Source organism: Salvia splendens, chromosome 3 (genome assembly GCF_004379255.2).
Source record: "Salvia splendens isolate huo1 chromosome 3, SspV2, whole genome shotgun sequence".
NCBI lineage: Eukaryota > Viridiplantae > Streptophyta > Magnoliopsida > Lamiales > Lamiaceae > Salvia > Salvia splendens.
Genome location: NC_056034.1, coordinates 5,537,882 through 5,555,485, shown reverse-complemented (window position 1 = coordinate 5,555,485; position 17,604 = coordinate 5,537,882). Strand labels below are relative to the sequence as shown.

The following is a 17,604-nucleotide window of genomic DNA, read 5'->3' as shown; positions in this document are numbered from 1 at the left end:
GTTCAACATTGTAAATTCATAAACGAGGTAGGGAGAAGGGTGGGTATGAAAAAGTTGATGCTATGGCAACATACGGTGACGCGATTTTGTTGAGTAGGTCAATAATATTAGCTTAATAAAAATAATTTTTTATTAAGATTTGAATCTCCTCCACAATTCATCTTATAATTCTAGTCTACTTGGTAATTAAATATACTACACGGTCATATCTAAGAATGGTAAACTCAATCAAACGTTTTATGTAAATTCATTTGTACAGAGAAAGTTAAGTAAGATAGATTCTATTATAAAAAGAAAATAAAATACATGTTTTATATACTTAGTTCATGTTTTTGGCAGGGTTGATAATAACTGATATGTAAAGACAAACAAGCTAATAGATTTTGCCCACTTTTAATTTTGGAGATGCTATCCATTGTGTATTTGTGTATTGTACTCGATAGAATTATGAAATGTGATTACGAGGAGTATGTCTTAAATGGATTAATTGTGCAAAAGTTCGAGTGCTAGCAAGCTAGGATAGGTTGACAATGTAAATTAATCTATTCTTTTCATTATAGACGTGTCATTTTTTTTGTTTTAGCATAAGTGACTTTAGTTAATATTAGTATTTCTTCTTCTTGTTATTACTTTTTCATATTTTATTCTTTTTTTCAGTTTATTTTATTTTATTTTATTTTTATACTTATTTTATTCTCTTCCTACTAAGTTAATTTTGTGCTGAAAAATATGTCTCAATTAATTTAGAATGAAGAAAGTACCGAGTTCAGAATCATGTGCATTCGAATAAAGTAATACTCCATACTTTAGATAGTATATTTATCATAATCAAATAGTATTAAATTCATTAACATATGTCACACATATTTCACATGTAGAAGTGTACGCTGGAAAGAGTAATTATGACGAGATATACTATAGAGTATTTAATTTCCAAATTAACCCGTTTCAAGTGAACCAGCTGTACAAATTGCGACAATACTCTCTACTAATATTTGAATTTACCTACTCGTAGCAAATTAGTAATTTTAATTATAAATATCAATCTAAGACGTCTTTAGATCATCATCAACAGCACTATGCAATCCAAAAATTACTTCTTCTAACACTCCCTGTGAAAATGTGAATTATGCACAAACAAATTTTTAAAATTCTACTAACATACATCGAATAAAGAAACAAAAATGTTTATATTGCAGTGCGCAAAACAACACAGTTCGCATTAGAATTATTTATTTATAGCCAGCCACTACAGTGAGTAAAGTATAGGCCAGTCATAATATAGTTAGTCAATCTTTATATTTGAAATCATTGGAAAATTATGTTTTGTATTTGCAGAAATTTTAAGCCTATAATAACCGCTAATACTGAATGGCGACATTGACTAATAAATTAACTGCAAAACATCAATATATTTCGTTTCCTCCTCCAAAAATGAACAGCATCGAATGTAGTACCATACTTTTTTTCACCAGGCATGTAACGTGTGAGGACTTACTTAAAGCTAGAAGATGGACGGAGCATAATTACATAAGCAATTCTGATAAACATAAAGGTGCAATATAGCTCGCCTTGTTTCATAGTCAGTTTTTTGCTTGGTGGCTTTAGTTAATGGTTGTTTAGTTTTTGTTTTCTTTGTTCTGCTTGGAGGGTGTTTTTCCTTTGCTTGGCTTGCTCTTTTTTTAGTTTGTGGTTTTTTTACTTGTTTTTTTTGGATTAGTTTGTTGATACTGAACTTTGATTCCTTTGCTCACCGATATATAAGTGGTTTGAGCCTTTTCTCTCTTATTAAAAAAATACTTTTTTTTTTCAATTTTCTTTAACAATCATTATGAATTACTACTACCTCTATATGTTGCATTCAGGGCCGGACCTGAGGGGGGGCAAGTGGAGCGGCCGCCCTGGGCCCCCAAATTTGCAGGGCCCCTCCCTAGCCTCGGGTATATATATATATATATATATATATATATGTAAACCCATATATCATTTTCTACCTTTCTCTCTCTACAATTCGCTCCTCAACTAATTTTATGCTTTGGAATATCTCTCGCTCAAGAGTCATGTCGCCATGTCGGTATGCAATTGAAATTCGATTTTTTCTTCATTCGATTCTCTTTTGATTTATTTGAGCTCGTTTGTGGAATTGTGGTCCTTTCCCCCGTTATTTGCACCGGCAAAACTCTTCTTTTTTGTTGTATTTTGATTTGTTTGATCATCGCCTGGCTTTGGGGTATATTTTCACAGGATTGGGCGTAGTCGACTGTTTATTTCTTCGATTGTTTGTTTATAACTGTTTATTTGTTTTCTACAAATAAAGAAATTGACACCAATGAAGAAATTCTACAAGCTGAGAAGGCTTTTGAGGTCAATTACTTCTTGGTCGTGGTTGATATGGCAAACACCTCATTGAAAAGTAGATTTGAAGAACTACAAACATTCAAAAGTATATTTGGGTTTTTACTTAGCTCAACAACTTTGAAGTCACTAAATGATACTGAATTAGAAGATTGTTGCACCAAATTTGCGAAAACATTCTCTTCGCATGACACATCTGATGTGGAGGTAAATGATCTAATATCTGAGTTGAAGGTTTTGAAGCTAAGTTTGCCGGAAAGCCAATGTCTTCTATGGACATTTTTTAGTATGTTAGAAAAATTGATTCTTATCCAAATATCTCAATTGCTTATCGCATATTATTTACTGTGCCTGTGACTGTGGCATCGGCAGAAAGAAGCTTTTCAAAGTTGAAACTGTTGAAGAATTATTTAAGATCTACGATGTCTCAACAACGGCTGAACGGCCTTGCCACTTTATGTATTGAGAAGAAATTATTAGACGAGGTTGACAGCAACACCATCATCAACGACTTCGCATCAAGAAATGTTAGAAGAAAATTTTGAAGGTAATATGCAATAATTATTTGAAGTGAATTTCTTTTGATATGCTATTAGTTTTTTGCTGGATGAAACTTATTATAAAATGGAAGGAAAAAATATATAAATAGGGCCTCAACTTTTAGTCTCGCCCCGGGTCTTTGGAACCTCAGGACCGGCGCTGGTTGCATTAAATCCAAAAATAGTTACAAATCACCTACCAACATCCACCCCACCAAACAATCATACTGACTTCCGAAATTTGCCCTTTACTTACCACCACCTTTTTATTAGCTTCAACCCATGACTTGATTAAATTAAATTAACCCTAATCCCTAAAATTAAATAGACCCCTCTTCCACCTTCCTTTGTATCGCTCCACCAACCCAATAAATACAGCATACCAACCTACCTACACACTTCATTTTACTCCATTTCCTTCACCTGCAACCTGATTCAATCGGCCATGGCCTCCATTTCCAAGCTCTCCGCCTCAGCTTTTGCTAATTCTGCAGCTAGCTTCCGCGGATCTTCGCAGCAGCAGCCTATGTGCTGTGGTGTTGATCCTCGCAAAAGAATCGAGAAATCCATTTCATCCTCCAAGCTGAGTGTGCGCGCTTCCCAAAGAATCGCCGGTTCATTGGTGTAAGCTTACATATTCAATTATTCATCTTCAGCTTATTTCTCCTCCCTCGTGTTGGTGTTGAGTGGGATTTTTTTTGTCTTCGTAAAGATTCGTTTTTTTTGCTGTATGTTTCACGGAAATGAATGAACTTAGCTTATTTTGGGGATAGCGTAATATGAGTATTCTTTCCGTGAATGTGCTTACTAGGGCGCCTTGAAGGGATTAATTCGTTTATAGAGATTTGAGTTTATTTGCGATCGATCAGTAATTTATGTACCTTGTTGATTTATTTGGGCAGTGTGAGATGCTCTCAAGTTGATGGCAATGGGAGTAGTGTGAAGAGAACCACACTCCATGATCTTTATGAGAAGGAAGGACAGAGCCCGTGGTACGATAATCTATGCCGTCCAGTTACCGATCTTATCCCGTTGATCGAGAGTGGAGTTCGAGGGGTGACCAGCAACCCAGCGGTAAATTGCCCCCCCTCTCTCTTCATCAATCAATGCAAGGGATATAAATTTATGTATCATCCTCATTTGATTTAAATTCCCTCAAGATCTGATCTATACATAAAATGATTACAATGCAATGCTATTATTAAAAAAAATCCCTTTTTTGGCTTCTTTTAATTATCTAGTGTTTATGATTGCAGATTTTCCAGAAAGCAATTTCGACTTCGAGTGCATACAATGATCAGTTCAAGTAAGACATGATTGAATTTGTTTTCAAATTTGTTGGAGTTGCTTCAAATGTCTAGAATCTATTGCTGTAGCTGATCCTTGAAAAATATTTCCTTCTCCACTTGTTATTATTGGGCCAAGATACCAGCAGAGGAATTGAATTTATCTGAGGCTTATGCGATAAAGTTTAAGCTTAGACTCTATTTTAGGTTGCTGAAGGCACTATGTGAAGTTGGCCTAATGTAAACAAATGATAATTTGGTAGTTGGTACTGACTTTACTTGTGGAAGTTGTTCTATCCTTGTTACTGTTAGCCCCTTTCACCTAATCCTGTATTTTTCATATGCATTCAAAAAGTTGTTCTTTCTTTCTTTCTTATTTAGGCCTTTAATGTTTTCATCTTGATTCCCTGGCAATGAAATTGCCATGGACTTTTAGTTTGAGAATGATACCTGAATGACTTCTCCTTCGCAATTGAATTTATATTCATATATAACTGCAGAACACTTGTACAATCTGGACTAGACATCGAAACTTCATACTGGGAGCTTGTCGTGAAAGATATCCAAGATGCATGCAAGCTTTTTGAGTCAATCTACGATGATACAGATGGTGGAGATGGATATGTGTCTGTTGAAGTTTCACCCCTACTTGCAGAGGATACTGAGAATACAATAGAGTCTGCAAAATGGCTTCATCAGTGGGTTAATTGTCGTAATGTCTACATAAAGATTCCTGCTACAGCTCCATGCATTCCTTCGATTAAGGAAGTTATTGCAAACGGAATAAGCGTCAATGTTACGGTGAGTTGGTTATTACATTCTTTCAAGGGACTAATGATATTGAATTGGTAAAATTTGGGCAACAGTGATTGTCGTGTATTCTGTTTAACTTAATACACCTTATTAAAGGTGACATTTCGTTGGTAGTCCATGTGATCTACTTAATATGCGGTTTTCAAAGTTTTAGTTAGTCTTTTCATGTTTAGAAAGATGGTTCAGCCTCTTATGCAATCATGCTATCTGTAGTTTGTGTGGCCTTTTTAATGCTGAGAATTGCCTAAATATATATGCAACAGCACATGATGGGGCCCATCTTTTCATAGTAAACTTCCTTTTTCATATTTGAACTGTCGATACTGATAGTGAAACTGTGGATATGTGCAGCTTATTTTCTCTCTTGCAAGATATGAAGCTGTTATTGATGCTTACCTCGATGGCCTTGAAGCGTCTGGGCTCAGTGATCTCTCCCGAGTCACAAGTGTCGCTTCTTTCTTTGTTAGCCGAGTGGACTCCCTTGTTGACAAGATGCTTGAGAAGATTGGGACACCAGAAGCACTTAATCTGCGGGGGAAGGTAGTTCAGATATACTAGTGCACCGCGCAAAAAATTGGTCAAGAGTTAGTTTTGATTGTGATCTTATTTTGTTCAACAGGCTGCAAATGCTCAGGCAGCTCTGGCTTTCCAACTGTACCAGAAGAAATTCTCGGGGCCAAGATGGGAGGCACTGGTGAAGAAAGGTGCTAAGAAGCAAAGGCTTCTATGGGCCTCGACCAGCGTGAAGAATCCAGCTTATCCAGACACTTTATATGTGGCTCCTCTTGTTGGACCTGATACAGTGAGAATCATCTTATCCTCAATTAGTGGCCCAGGGAAATGTGCTGTCTTCTTCTTGACCTTAACTTTTGCCCCTTGTTTCTAATTATCTATAGGTCTCGACCATGCCTGATCAAGCACTCCTAGCATTCATCGATCATGGGACTGTTTCAAGGACCATAGACGCAAATGTGTCTGAAGCTGAAGGCATTTACAACGCTCTTGAGAAGTTGGGAATCGACTGGGGTTACGTTGGGTCACAACTAGAGCTGGAAGGAGTGGACTCGTTCAAGAAGAGCTTCGATAGCTTGCTCGACAGCCTGCAAGAGAAGGCGAATTCCCTGAAGCTAGTCAGCCTGTAAGCTGTTTTCATTGCTTGAATAAAGAAAGCCACTGGCTGAGTGAGAGTATTATGTAAGACAATGAGAGTTTTATTGAGTTTTGTTGGATACATTTGGTTGCAACGGTTTTTCTTAAGCAAGATAAGTGCCAAATCGAATAGGCTGCCTATTTATGACAATTTGAATGGTTATATGGTTAATTGTGATACACAATTTAACCATATGACTCACAGCCTCAAATGAAGCAAATTAAGAGGAGAAAGCACATACATAAGTAGATCTGAAAAAACAAACAAACAAGAAAGCAGTCTGGCTATAGGTAGAAATAGAATCAGTTGATGGGAAGGCGTTTGCGTTTGTAGCGCACCATGACTTTCCCTTTGACACCAACAACCATGGCATTCCAATCAATCTCCGGGAAGGGAGAGACAAGTTCCATCTCGAAGTTCCTGAGCAAGTGGCTCCAGATGGCTTTGATATACGCGAACGGCTCCCCCAGACAACCGTGCCTCCCACCACCGAAGGATACGTATGAGAAAGCTCCCGCCGCCTTGTCCTCCTCTCTCCCCGTACCAAACCTGTCGGGGTCATAAGTGTCGGGATCCTTGTAAATGTGCGGGAGTCGATTCGCAAAGGCAGGCGATGTAGCCACGATATGCCCCTTGGGGATATCGTACTCCACTCCTTCCTTGCTCTTCACACTGAAATCAGCGTGTGAGCTTCTCAGAAGCATGATCAATGGTGGAGGGAGCCTCAGGGCTTCCTTGATGCACCTGTAGAGAACCTCCATCTCCGACAACACATCGTAGTCGACCTTGTCTCCGTGCTTCTCCATCAGCCTCATCTGCTCCTCCACCGCAGCTGACATGTGCTTCCCGCTAGTGAGGAGGTGAGCTCCGGACCAGGTGGAGGTGATGGAGCTCGTGTGCTGGCCGGCAAAGAGAGCGGCGATGAGGAGTCCGGTGACCTCTGCTTCTGTCGTCGGCCGATCGTTTTTATACTTGGAATCTATGAAGTGAAAAGAAACTAGAGAGCTCATGAAGAAGAAAGTAAAGCTTGAGAATTCCATAAATGTCGAGCTGAAGATTTTCACTGTTTTATTACTTGAAATGTAATATCAATACAAACTGATTATATAGCTAGACTGAGAAGGATCTAGAATCCATTCCTAATCTAGAATTCCATTATCTTTCTTCTTCATTATTCCTCTCAATGCCACGTCTCTCCACAAGTCCTTGTGGTCCTCAATCTTATCTGGTGAAAGAGCAGCAAATCCTTTATCCATGCTAGCTGGCATATGTACTGACCCGACCATCTCTCGTGCTCCAGTTGACCTCACGTGATCACCAGCTGCATCCAGTTCATGCATTTGAACGTTGCATGAAACTTTAGCAACATCTTTGGTTTCTTCTTTGCAAGCTCCTCTAACATCTCGCCTCAATCCGAGTGAGGCTAAGGAAACCATCCCAAGTTTGTTCCTGAGCTTCACAAAGGATTGCCTACTTAGAGGTTTTGTGAATATGTCGGCTATCTGATCTGCAGTTGGAATATGCCTTAAATCCAATTCCTTTGCAAGTACTTTATCTCTCACAAAATGAATATCCAACTCTATGTGCTTGGTTCTTGCATGTAAAATAGGATTTGAGGCTAAGGCAATGGCACTCAAATTATCCACCCAAATCACTGGACTATCATTTCTCTTGATCTTCAACTCATCAAGTAATGAACTCAACCATGCCAATTCTGAAGCAGCCAATGCAAGGCTTCTGTACTCGGCCTCAGTGTTTGATCTCGCTACCACACCTTGCTTTTTGACACACCAAGAGATCAGATTATTTCCATAATATGTGCAGATTCCACTGACAGATCTTCTGTCATCTAAGTCTGAGGCCCAATCTGAATTAGAAAAACTAGAAACAAAACCATTGGACTTATGAATTTGGATTCCAAAATCAATTGTTCCAGAGAGGTATCTCAAAATTCTTTTGACTGCCTTCCAGTGTGTATCCAGTGGGGAAGCCATGTATTGACTAACTTTGTTGACAACAAAGTTGATATCAGGTCTTGTTATAGTGGCATACTGCAGAGCCCCTACAACACTCCTATACAGCTTGGGATTAGAAACTGGTTCTCTAATGCTCTTTCTTAACTCACATCCAGAAGCCATTGGAGTTGGGCATCCCTTTGCCCCTGTCATATTAGCTTTCTTTAGAAGATCTTTGATGTAGTTTGACTGACATAGATGTAATCCACCTTGATCAATCCTCACAACTTGAATTCCAACAAACAAACTCACATCCCCAAGATCTTTTAAAGAAAAGTGAGAGTTTAATTGAGAGATCACCTTCTGGATGGAAAAAGTAGAATTTCCAGTGACTAGCATGTCATCAACATAGATCAATAGATAAATTGCCTCATCTCCTCTCTGCATGTAAAACATTGAAGTATGTGGGCCACCTTGACTGAGAGAAACCCAGAGAAAGAATACCTGAATGGATAGTGTAGAACCAGGCCCGAGATGCCTGCTTTAGGCCATAAATAGCTTTCTTTAACTTGCAAACCATATGTGGGCCACCTTGTTCAAAGGCAAGAGGTTGCTTCATGTAGATATCTTCCTCTAAATCACCATTTAGGAAGGCATTATTCACATCTAGGTGAGTGATGGACCATCCAAAACTGACTGCTAAGCTTAAGATCAGTCTGATGGTAGTTGGCTTGGCAACAAGACTGATGGTCTCATTGAAGTCAAAACCAGGCTGCTGAGAGAAGCCTTGAGCCACCAATCTAGCCTTGTGTCTAGCAATGGCGCCAAAAAGGTGGAACGTGAGTTTAAAAATCCAGGTGCTGCCAATCAGATTTTTGCCAGGTGGTAGAGTAGTCAAGATCCACGTTCTGTTCTTGAGAAGAGCCAAAAATTCAGACAGCATAGCAGCCTTCCAAATAGGTATGAGCAATGCTTCAAGAGCAGACCCGGGAAGAAGAGATGGAGAAATGGCTAGAGAAAAAATTCTTGGTTTGAAAATCCCAGATTTTGATCTGGTGGTCATATGATGTGAAGGCTGGCTGGGCAGAATCTTAGGTGTTTGAGGGAGCTGGAGTTGTAGATGAAGAGCTGGAGGGAGATTAAGTGGAAAGTTGAGTATTATCTGGGAGTTCAGTATTATCTGGGGACTGGGATGGGGATGGTGGGGCAAAAACAGCAGAATCAGGCATGGTTGGTGGTTCTGGAGGTGGAGAAGAATCATTTTGAAGTAAAACAGCAAGAGAATGTGAAGGAAATGTAGGAGGAAGGCTAGTAGATGGTGAAATCTGTACAGCATGAGGGACACTTTGAAAAGGAAAAACAGATTCATCAAAGAAAATATTTCTTTGTATCCCTTGTGAGATGAACTGTAGCCCAAAAAGGTAGCCTTGGCTTATCTGAAGTCAAGCTTATGCTTATTATAGGGACGAGTGAGGGGATAACATAGACACCCAAAGACCTTAAGATAAGAATAATCTGGTTATGGCAATGGAATTTCTCAAAAGGTGAAATGTTGTTGATGGTTTTTGAGGGCATGTGGTTTATCAGATAAGTAGCAGTAAGGAAAGCATCATCCCATAATTTTTGAGGGAGAGAGGCCTGGGCCAGAAGAGTAAAACCAGTTTCCACAATGTGTCTATGCTTCCTTTTCAGCTAGACCATTCTGTTGTGGAGTGTAGGGACAAGAAACTCTGTGGGAAATTCCACACTCTTTCAAGAATGGAGTTAAACCTTGAAATTTACCTCCCCAGACAGATTGAAGACTTTTAATTTTTGAATTAAAAAAGTTTTCACTCTGGGCCTTAAACTGCTTGAAGGCAGAATAGGCACCAGTTTTATTCTTCAGAAGATAAATCCAAGAGTATCAGGAGTAGTGATCAACAAAGGAGATATAATAGGAGAATCCATTTTTGGAAACTACAGGAAACGGTCCCCATAAGTCACTGTGTATTAATTCAAGAGGAGAACTGAACTCAGATTTTGACGAGGAATAAGGAAGTCTATGAGCCTTTGAGACACAGCAAGAATGACAAAGGGGTTGATTTTTCATTGAAACAAAGGGGATATTACAACTGTGCAAAGCATGCTTCACAACATCTAGTGTAGGTTGTCCTAGTCTATTATGCCACAAGGCTAAATTTAGACTAGAAGAAGTACTGGAACTACTACTAGAAGCATCATTGGGAAGACTAACTGTGTGAACTACTGGCACTTCTTGAACAGGAAGGAGATTGGAGCTATGACTTCTCTTGATTGGGGAATGGCCTACTAGAAAGTGATAAAGCCCTATGTCAAGTGTTCGGAGATTGGAGTTATGGCTTCTCTTGATTGGGTAATGGTCTACTAGGAAGTGATAAAGCCCTTTGTCAAGTGTTCCATTGAGCACGATTTCCTTGGTGCAAAGATCCTTGACAAAACAAAAGGAAGGATGAAACTCAAAGAAAACCGAATTATCCTTGGCAAATTGTGAGACACTGAGGAGATTTTTGGTAATATTAGGCACATGTAAGAGATTCTTAAGATTAAGTTGAGTTCCAGCCGAGAAATTGACAGTAGATGATCTTGGCACAGACTGAGTCAGATGAGCAGATGGGTAGTTTTGCTGCTGCTGTGCAGCATTCCCTCTAAACTGCAGCTGAGGAGGAGTATAGTTCTGTTCGAATTTATGCCAGCATTTAGCTGCTGTGTGTCCTGGCTTTTCACACAATTGGCAAATGATTTTGTTGCTCCTCTGCCTCATCTCTGATTTCTGGACCCACCTCTTTCTCCTCCATTATCAAACTTGTTGTAATATGGAGATGAATCCTTTCTCTGCCCTGACTATTGCTGCACCAACAAGTTCAATGTAGGCTGAGATCCATCCACACTAGTGAAGTGTGACCTTGTAGTCTCCATTCCGGACTCAAAGCTGAGGAAAAATGAGCTGACATCTCCAATGGTCCAGGGCTCAGATCTGGAAGTGATAGCACATACTGCTGGATCATATTCTTGGCCCAATCCTCTAAGAATGTGCATGATTTGTTCCCCATCAGAGATCCTGCAACCAATAGACCCAAGAAGGTCAAAGAAATTTCTCATCTTACCCAAATATTCATTCGTAGTGAGACCATCCTTCTTGAGGTTCTGCATCTGCTGTCTATACTGCATGACTTTGGCAGTAGAGCTACAGACAAAATTTGTCTCCAACGCTCTCCAAATATCCTTAGCGGATCTGAGCCCAACAACAAGGGAAATAGCTCCTTCTGACAGTGAAGAGAGCAGCCAACCAGCTACCCTTCTATCTTGTCTTTGCCATGCCACAAAGGCTGGATTGAGTATCATGAAACCTTCATCTGGATCTGCAATGGTTTGCGGTGGTGGGATTGCTTCTCCAGTGAGGAATGCTTCAAGGCTGTAGCCACACACATCAACATCTACCTGTTGCTGCCATATCAGGAAGTTCCCTTCAGTGAGCTTCACTGAGATAGGAGGAATATGAGAAAAGAGAGGCAACGCAGACAAGGGAATAGTTGAGGTATTTGAATCGTTTGATTATGTCATTTTAGGTAAATAACAAAATAAGGATAAAAAGGGGTAAGAGAGACAGGATCAAAAAGATCCTGCTCTTATACCATGAAAAGAAACTAGAGAGCTCATGAAGAAGAAAGTAAAGCTTGAGAATTCCATAAATGTCGAGCTGAAGATTTTCACTGTTTTATTACTTGAAATGTAATATCAATGCAAACTGATTATATAGCTAGACTAAGAAGGGTCTAGAATCCATTTCAAATATGTCGTACAATCATATTACAACTCTTAATCATAACATAATTCATTAATCTTTTTTCTTCATTATTCCTCTCAATGCCACGTCTCTCCACGAGTCCTTCTGGTCCTCAATCTTGTCTGGTGAAAGAGCAGCGTATCCTTTATCCATGCTAGCTGGCATATGTATAGAGCCGACCATCTCTCGTGCTCTAGTTGACCTCACGTGATCACCAGCTACATCCAGTTCATGCATTTGAATGTTGCATGAAACTTTAGCAACATCTTTGGTTTCTTCTTTGCAAGCTCCCCTAACATGAAGCACTGTAGCAGATCATTCTGCGGCTTGCCTGTTTGTTTTCGGGAAGCTATGATGATTGCGAATATGTCGGCCAACTTCTTGCGAGCTCGATCGCGGCGATGTGCCGGGATGGGAAGGTAGGGGAAGATGATGCTGATGGGAAGCATACCATTGTCGAGGTCGTGGAAGAGAGCAGAAACATCGTCCATCAGCTTGTTTCGAACATCCTCTCCTAATAAACACCTACTCGCTTTTAGTATGATTAGTTGCTCCAACTCTTGTTTTAGGTCCACTTCACCACTCTCTCCCCATTTTGAGAAATATTCCTGCCATTTGCGAAGAAAAACTAAGAGCATCCACATCCGTGCTCTTGCCAACGAGCACGGATGTGGACCCGGACCCACTTTTATTACTTCTTTACTCCCTGCTCTTAGGCAAAAGCACAACACCCACATCTGTGCTCTTCCGCAAGGACAAGCTCAACGGTCCCACCATTCTATTATTCAATTTAAATAAAAACATTTCCACAAAATTAAAATGCATTAAAAATACCCAGAATAATATTACAAATTACAAAAAAAATTAAAAATTACATAATTAAAATTCTAAAAATTAAAAATTACATAATTAAAATCCTAAAAATAAAAAATTACATAATTAAACACCTAAAAAATAAAAATTACATAATTAAACTCCTAAAAAATAAAATTTACATAACTAAATGCTAAAAATACCCCTGTGGAAGACTATTCATCCGGCTCTACCCCCAATGTCTTTGGAGACCCCGTATCATTGTCATATGCGATCGAAGTTGTTCGGGGGTCATAGTTGACCTATCGGCCAAATTGAGTTGGGCCGAAACCCCCCACAACGAGTTGGTGGGGGGTTGAGGGGGCACAAAGGGAGCTGGAGCGGGAGCGGGATCGGGGGCGGATGGAGTCGCGGCGCGACGGCAGTTGGCCGTCGACTTCTTCCTTCCTTGCTACCGGCGTTGGGAATTACTCGGGCCGGCATCGGGGCTACCCAAGTTAGCTCCGTCGAGTTGGGTGGACACCTCATCGGAGCCGGCGTAGGATAGGGAGCTAGAGGAGGATGATACACCTCCCCTATACTTCGGATGCGCACGCACCTCCTGCCAAACATTGAGGTACTTGAACGGTTTGTAATGTTGGGATTGGTAGATCGCCAAAGCGGCACTGATGATGTCGACCTCGCTTCTGCCGCTCCCCACCGACTGCTCTTCCTGGAGGTAATACCCCTGGAACTTTTGGATTTCTTTGTTGGCTCTGTATATGACATTGCGCACCATACTCTCGTTGCGCTCGATTGTTCCAGCCGTCCGATTTTCATTGTATGCCGAACTTGTAGTTTTGTCTAGTTTTATTTTACCATACCTCACCATTTCTGTCTTTCTTGAATCAAATTTCTCAGTGTGAAATATGCAGATATCTGTTTCCACAGGTAAGTTAATTTTAAAATAGTAATTGCTAAAGTGACTTTGGTTATTTTGGTTGACTCACTATATGGTCTTGTGCGTATGAAAGCATAGAACAACATTTTTACAACAATGGTGACATTGAGGAGCTTGAAGATAAAGACATTGACATGCAATGATGCAAGAGAACAATAAAAGAGCTCCACTCCTATGACTCTATGAGAAAGAGGTCGAAAGAGAGTCTGCTAAAATTGCTGATATGAAGGCAAAAGCCTCTGATTTATATGATCTCAAACAAAAGGTTCATCATGCCCTATTTCTCTCCCAATTTCACTAATCATCACTTGATCCTGTCTTACTCTTTCTCCAAATGAAACTTAATGTGGGATTTGTTTTTTGCTTTTTAACATAAGAGCATCCACAACCGTGCTCTTGCCACCGGCACGGTTGTGGGCCCGGCCCCACTTTTTCTGCCTGCTCTCTGACAAGAGCACAACACCCACAGTTGTGCTCTTCCGCAAGGACGAGCACAATTAATTTAAAATTCAATTAAACAAAAGTATTTCCAGAATACTAAAATTCATTAAAAAACCACAATAAATATTACAAATTACAAATAAAATAAAAAAGACATAATTAAAATCCTAAAAATTAAAATTATATAATTAAAATACTAAAAATTAAAAATTACATAATTAAACTCCTAAAAATTAAAAATTACATAATTATTGGCTAATATTACCCGAGGAAGACTACTCATCCGGCGGCACTAACCCCAATTGTTTTTGGAGACCCAATATCATGGTCTCGTGCGTTTGAAGTTGCGTGGGGGTCATAGTTGACCTATCGGTCATATTGAGTTGGTGTAAGAGCATCCACAACGAGTTGTTCGGGGGTGGAGGTGGCACATAGGGAGCGGGGGCAGATGGAGTAGCGGCGCAACGGCGGTCGGCCGCCGCCTTCTTCCTTCCTTGTGGTCGGCGTCGGGAACCGCTTGGTTCGGCGTCGGGGCTACCCAAGTTAGCTCCGGCGAGTTGGCTAGCCACTTCTTCGGAGCCAGCGTCGGATAGGGATACCGACCTTAATAGTTTGGAGGAGCCCCTAGAGGAGGATGTTACGTCTCCCATATACTTCGGGTGGAACCGCGTTTCCTGCCAGACGTTGAGGTACTTGAACGAATTGTCGTTCATGGATTGGTAGGTGCTCAGCGCGGCAGTGATGATGTCGACCTCGCTCTGGCCGCTCTCGGCATTCCGCGTCTCCTGGAGGAAATAGCCATTGAACTTGCCAATTTCTTCGTTGGCTCGGCCGATGCAGTTGCGTACCATACTCTCGTTGCGCTCGATCGTTCCCGGCGGCCGGTTTGCATTGTACCGGCGAGAGATGCGCCACCAAAAGTGATTGCCGGATTGGTTCGTGCAAACCGCCGCATCTTCGGAGATTTCGAAGTACGCCTTGAACAATTTATCCATCTCCGCTGGAGTGTACGGTGTCCGGACACCGCTACGAGTAGGAGCCGGCGGAGTTTGGGAGGGGGCGGTCGGCCTAGGCTCCGGTGTCCACCCGTATCGCCCTTGGGAGGCACCTTGGTCGTCGATAGGGTATGGCCGGTAGCCACCCGGAACGGCCAAATCTTGGGTTTGAGGAGGGGCCGAATATTCTGTTTCCGGACTAGGAAACGGTTGTCCACCAAACCATTCGGGGTTCCAACCGTGAGAGGGAGGGTGGTCATCGCCTTGACCGGACATTGTTATGTTGTAGGGTATGAGAGAATGAAGATGAAAATGGATATGGGAAAATGGAGATGAGAATGGATATTGGAGAATGAAGATGAGAATTGTGTAGTTTGATGTTAATTTTTTGGTGTGAAAGTGGGGGTATTTATAGATGAAAGTGTATATTTTGGGGGGAAAAAAATTTAAAAATGTGTAAAAAACGGTAATAAACGGATATATTTTTTTTGGGAAGTGAAATTTTTTTTTTAATTTTTATCGGTTTTTTTAATTAAAAACCAATTTTAAATAAAAAAACATTTAAAGGCAACGGCTATGCCGTTGCCCAATCGCCCAACGCCACGTGTCCTGCTCGCTGGCGCGGTGCGGACGGACGCCGGCTCTTCCGCCACCGTTGTGGATGCTCTAAATACATGCTAGATTCTGTATTTGGAACTATCCTATTCATAAAATTTGTGATGGATTCTCAGTCACAGGGTATAACTCTAAATCTAATATAATGCTAGATTTTGCAAACCTAAAGCTTTCTAATTGAGAAATATATAGTACCAAGTTTGTCATGATCATGCCTGGATTTTCATTTCCTTGTTGAAATTTAATTGCTAGAAGCATCTTCATTGAATAAAATATGTACTTATTTCTTTCTTGCATTTGTATGACTTGTTTTTTACTAAAAATATTTCCATCAGGAAAATGTGCTTGGTGAATCTAGGATGATGATTCCTGACTGCTGCAAGTTCCTAGAGGCTGCTCTAAGTGATCTTAAAGGCACTTTGGTAATCTATTAAGCTCAAGTGCTGGCACAACTTATCTGCTGATGGAATTTTATCTTGGTGCTAATAAATCTATTACCCTATCTATATAGGATATTAGATCTGTCATGGAAGGTGTTCTTCAATGTGTATAAATGTAAGTGATGTAGTTCCATGAGATGTAACATGGGTAAACCGTAAATAGGAAGTGGTTTGAGTAAACATTTCTTATTGCAAAACTTGTGAGAACTCTTGCATTGAATCCATACGTAATTGCACTGCACCTGTACTAAGGAATCACGAGGATGCTTAAATTGAATCTAACCGTTGCAGGTTGAAGTGGAGTCGTCTGGCCAAAAGGAAGGTCCAGAGATTGATGATGCTTGGAGCACCATTACAGATGCTGAGCAGATATTTCAATCTACGACGCTTAGCTGGAAACACTGGTGTCTATTCTCTTTGAATTGTGGTTTATGTATTAGCTTTGATGTGGTGATTGGTGAGCTGAAAATTTGGGAATTGGCATGATTGTGAATTTGTGATCATGTCTTAGTTAATATGAAAACAATCTGCTCCTCATCGCCAATTTTGTGTACTCATATATGAGTGTTGATGTCTACTTTGTTGACCATACATCTCATTCATCAAACTATAAAGACTATTCTCTGTGGTGAAAAAAACAAGTATTTATATTGAGTGGTTTATAACAAGTATAATTATTATTTGCAGTTGAATGCTTGTTATCAACTATATATGCCACTACTACATAGATATTCAATACTAGTATATTTTTAGGTGTCCACTCTTGAGCTCACGTGCACACATTTTAGTTAATACTATAGCATTTGTCTTTTCTTTTGCTGGTCTTAATTTTTTTTCTGGGGAAGAGGGGAAAACGAAAACCATAGTCAACAAATGTGCCAATTTCATAGCCGCAAAATCATTTACATTTACACAAAAGTTAAGTCACTAATAGTCTTACCCACGTTTTAGTAGGACAGCATTTGCGCCTTTTAACACTTTAAGTTTTTTTGGCCCCATTTTCCCCAACTCTTACTCCTTACTCCAACTTCTTGAAAATATAGTAGTATAAAAAATTCTGAAATATTGGTTTCTTTTAATCTTTGGCCTGTGTAACAATATGACAAATGCTATACAAAAAAATCATCAAATGAAGTAAGTTGCAAGGTTTGCCACCACCTCACTAATCACAAATGGTATCAAGAGTCATTGACAATATCTGAAAATGAGTTGCAGAACAATAGGGAAAAATAGAGTAAAATTTAATTAGAAATAAATGAAGTGTCTAGATAATTGAAAGTAGACAAAGATTGCGTACAGTATCCTAGAATTGATTGAATAAGATGGTCAATCCATCATGGGTGTCTATAGTGATTATGCTACTAAGTAGGTGCATCTTCCTAGTTAATGCTTGCATTCCACTTTCTTTGCAAGCACATGCAGACATTTTAAAAATTGAGGAGTCAATTTTTAGATTCGAT

General features: G+C 40.0%; 2 protein-coding genes and 1 pseudogene across 2 annotated transcripts; 2 read left to right on the top strand and 1 right to left on the bottom strand.

Annotated features, from left to right (window-relative positions):
* The first annotated feature begins 3,205 nt into the window (after positions 1-3,205).
* On the top strand, positions 3,206-6,224 carry LOC121794542 (transaldolase-like). Its single transcript, XM_042192746.1, has 7 exons — positions 3,206-3,518; positions 3,797-3,968; positions 4,151-4,200; positions 4,681-4,981; positions 5,345-5,533; positions 5,613-5,795; positions 5,890-6,224. The coding sequence occupies exons 1-7, from the start codon at positions 3,340-3,342 to the stop codon at positions 6,133-6,135; spliced, it is 1,320 nt and encodes a 439-aa protein (XP_042048680.1). The 5' UTR covers positions 3,206-3,339; the 3' UTR covers positions 6,136-6,224.
* Positions 6,225-6,445: 221 nt separating this feature from the next.
* Positions 6,446-7,183, bottom strand: LOC121796468 (obtusifoliol 14-alpha demethylase-like). The gene has a single exon (XM_042195313.1). It carries the CDS (start codon positions 7,181-7,183, stop codon positions 6,446-6,448), a length of 738 nt encoding a protein of 245 aa, XP_042051247.1.
* A 6,566-nt stretch (positions 7,184-13,749) lies between these two features.
* LOC121796467 lies at positions 13,750-16,630 on the top strand (annotated as a pseudogene).
* The last annotated feature ends 974 nt before the right edge of the window (positions 16,631-17,604 follow it).

Excerpts from the sequence above, each read along its gene's own strand:
- LOC121794542 (XM_042192746.1), top strand. The coding sequence starts at position 3,340 with ATGGCCTCCATTTCCAAGCTCTCCGCCTCAGCTTTTGCTAATTCTGCA. Across the intron at positions 4,201-4,680 it reads GCATACAATGATCAGTTCAA|AACACTTGTACAATCTGGAC; the intron begins GTAAGACATGAT and ends ATATAACTGCAG. Across the intron at positions 4,982-5,344 it reads GAATAAGCGTCAATGTTACG|CTTATTTTCTCTCTTGCAAG; the intron begins GTGAGTTGGTTA and ends GGATATGTGCAG.
- LOC121796468 (XM_042195313.1), bottom strand. The coding sequence starts at position 7,183 with ATGGAATTCTCAAGCTTTACTTTCTTCTTCATGAGCTCTCTAGTTTCT.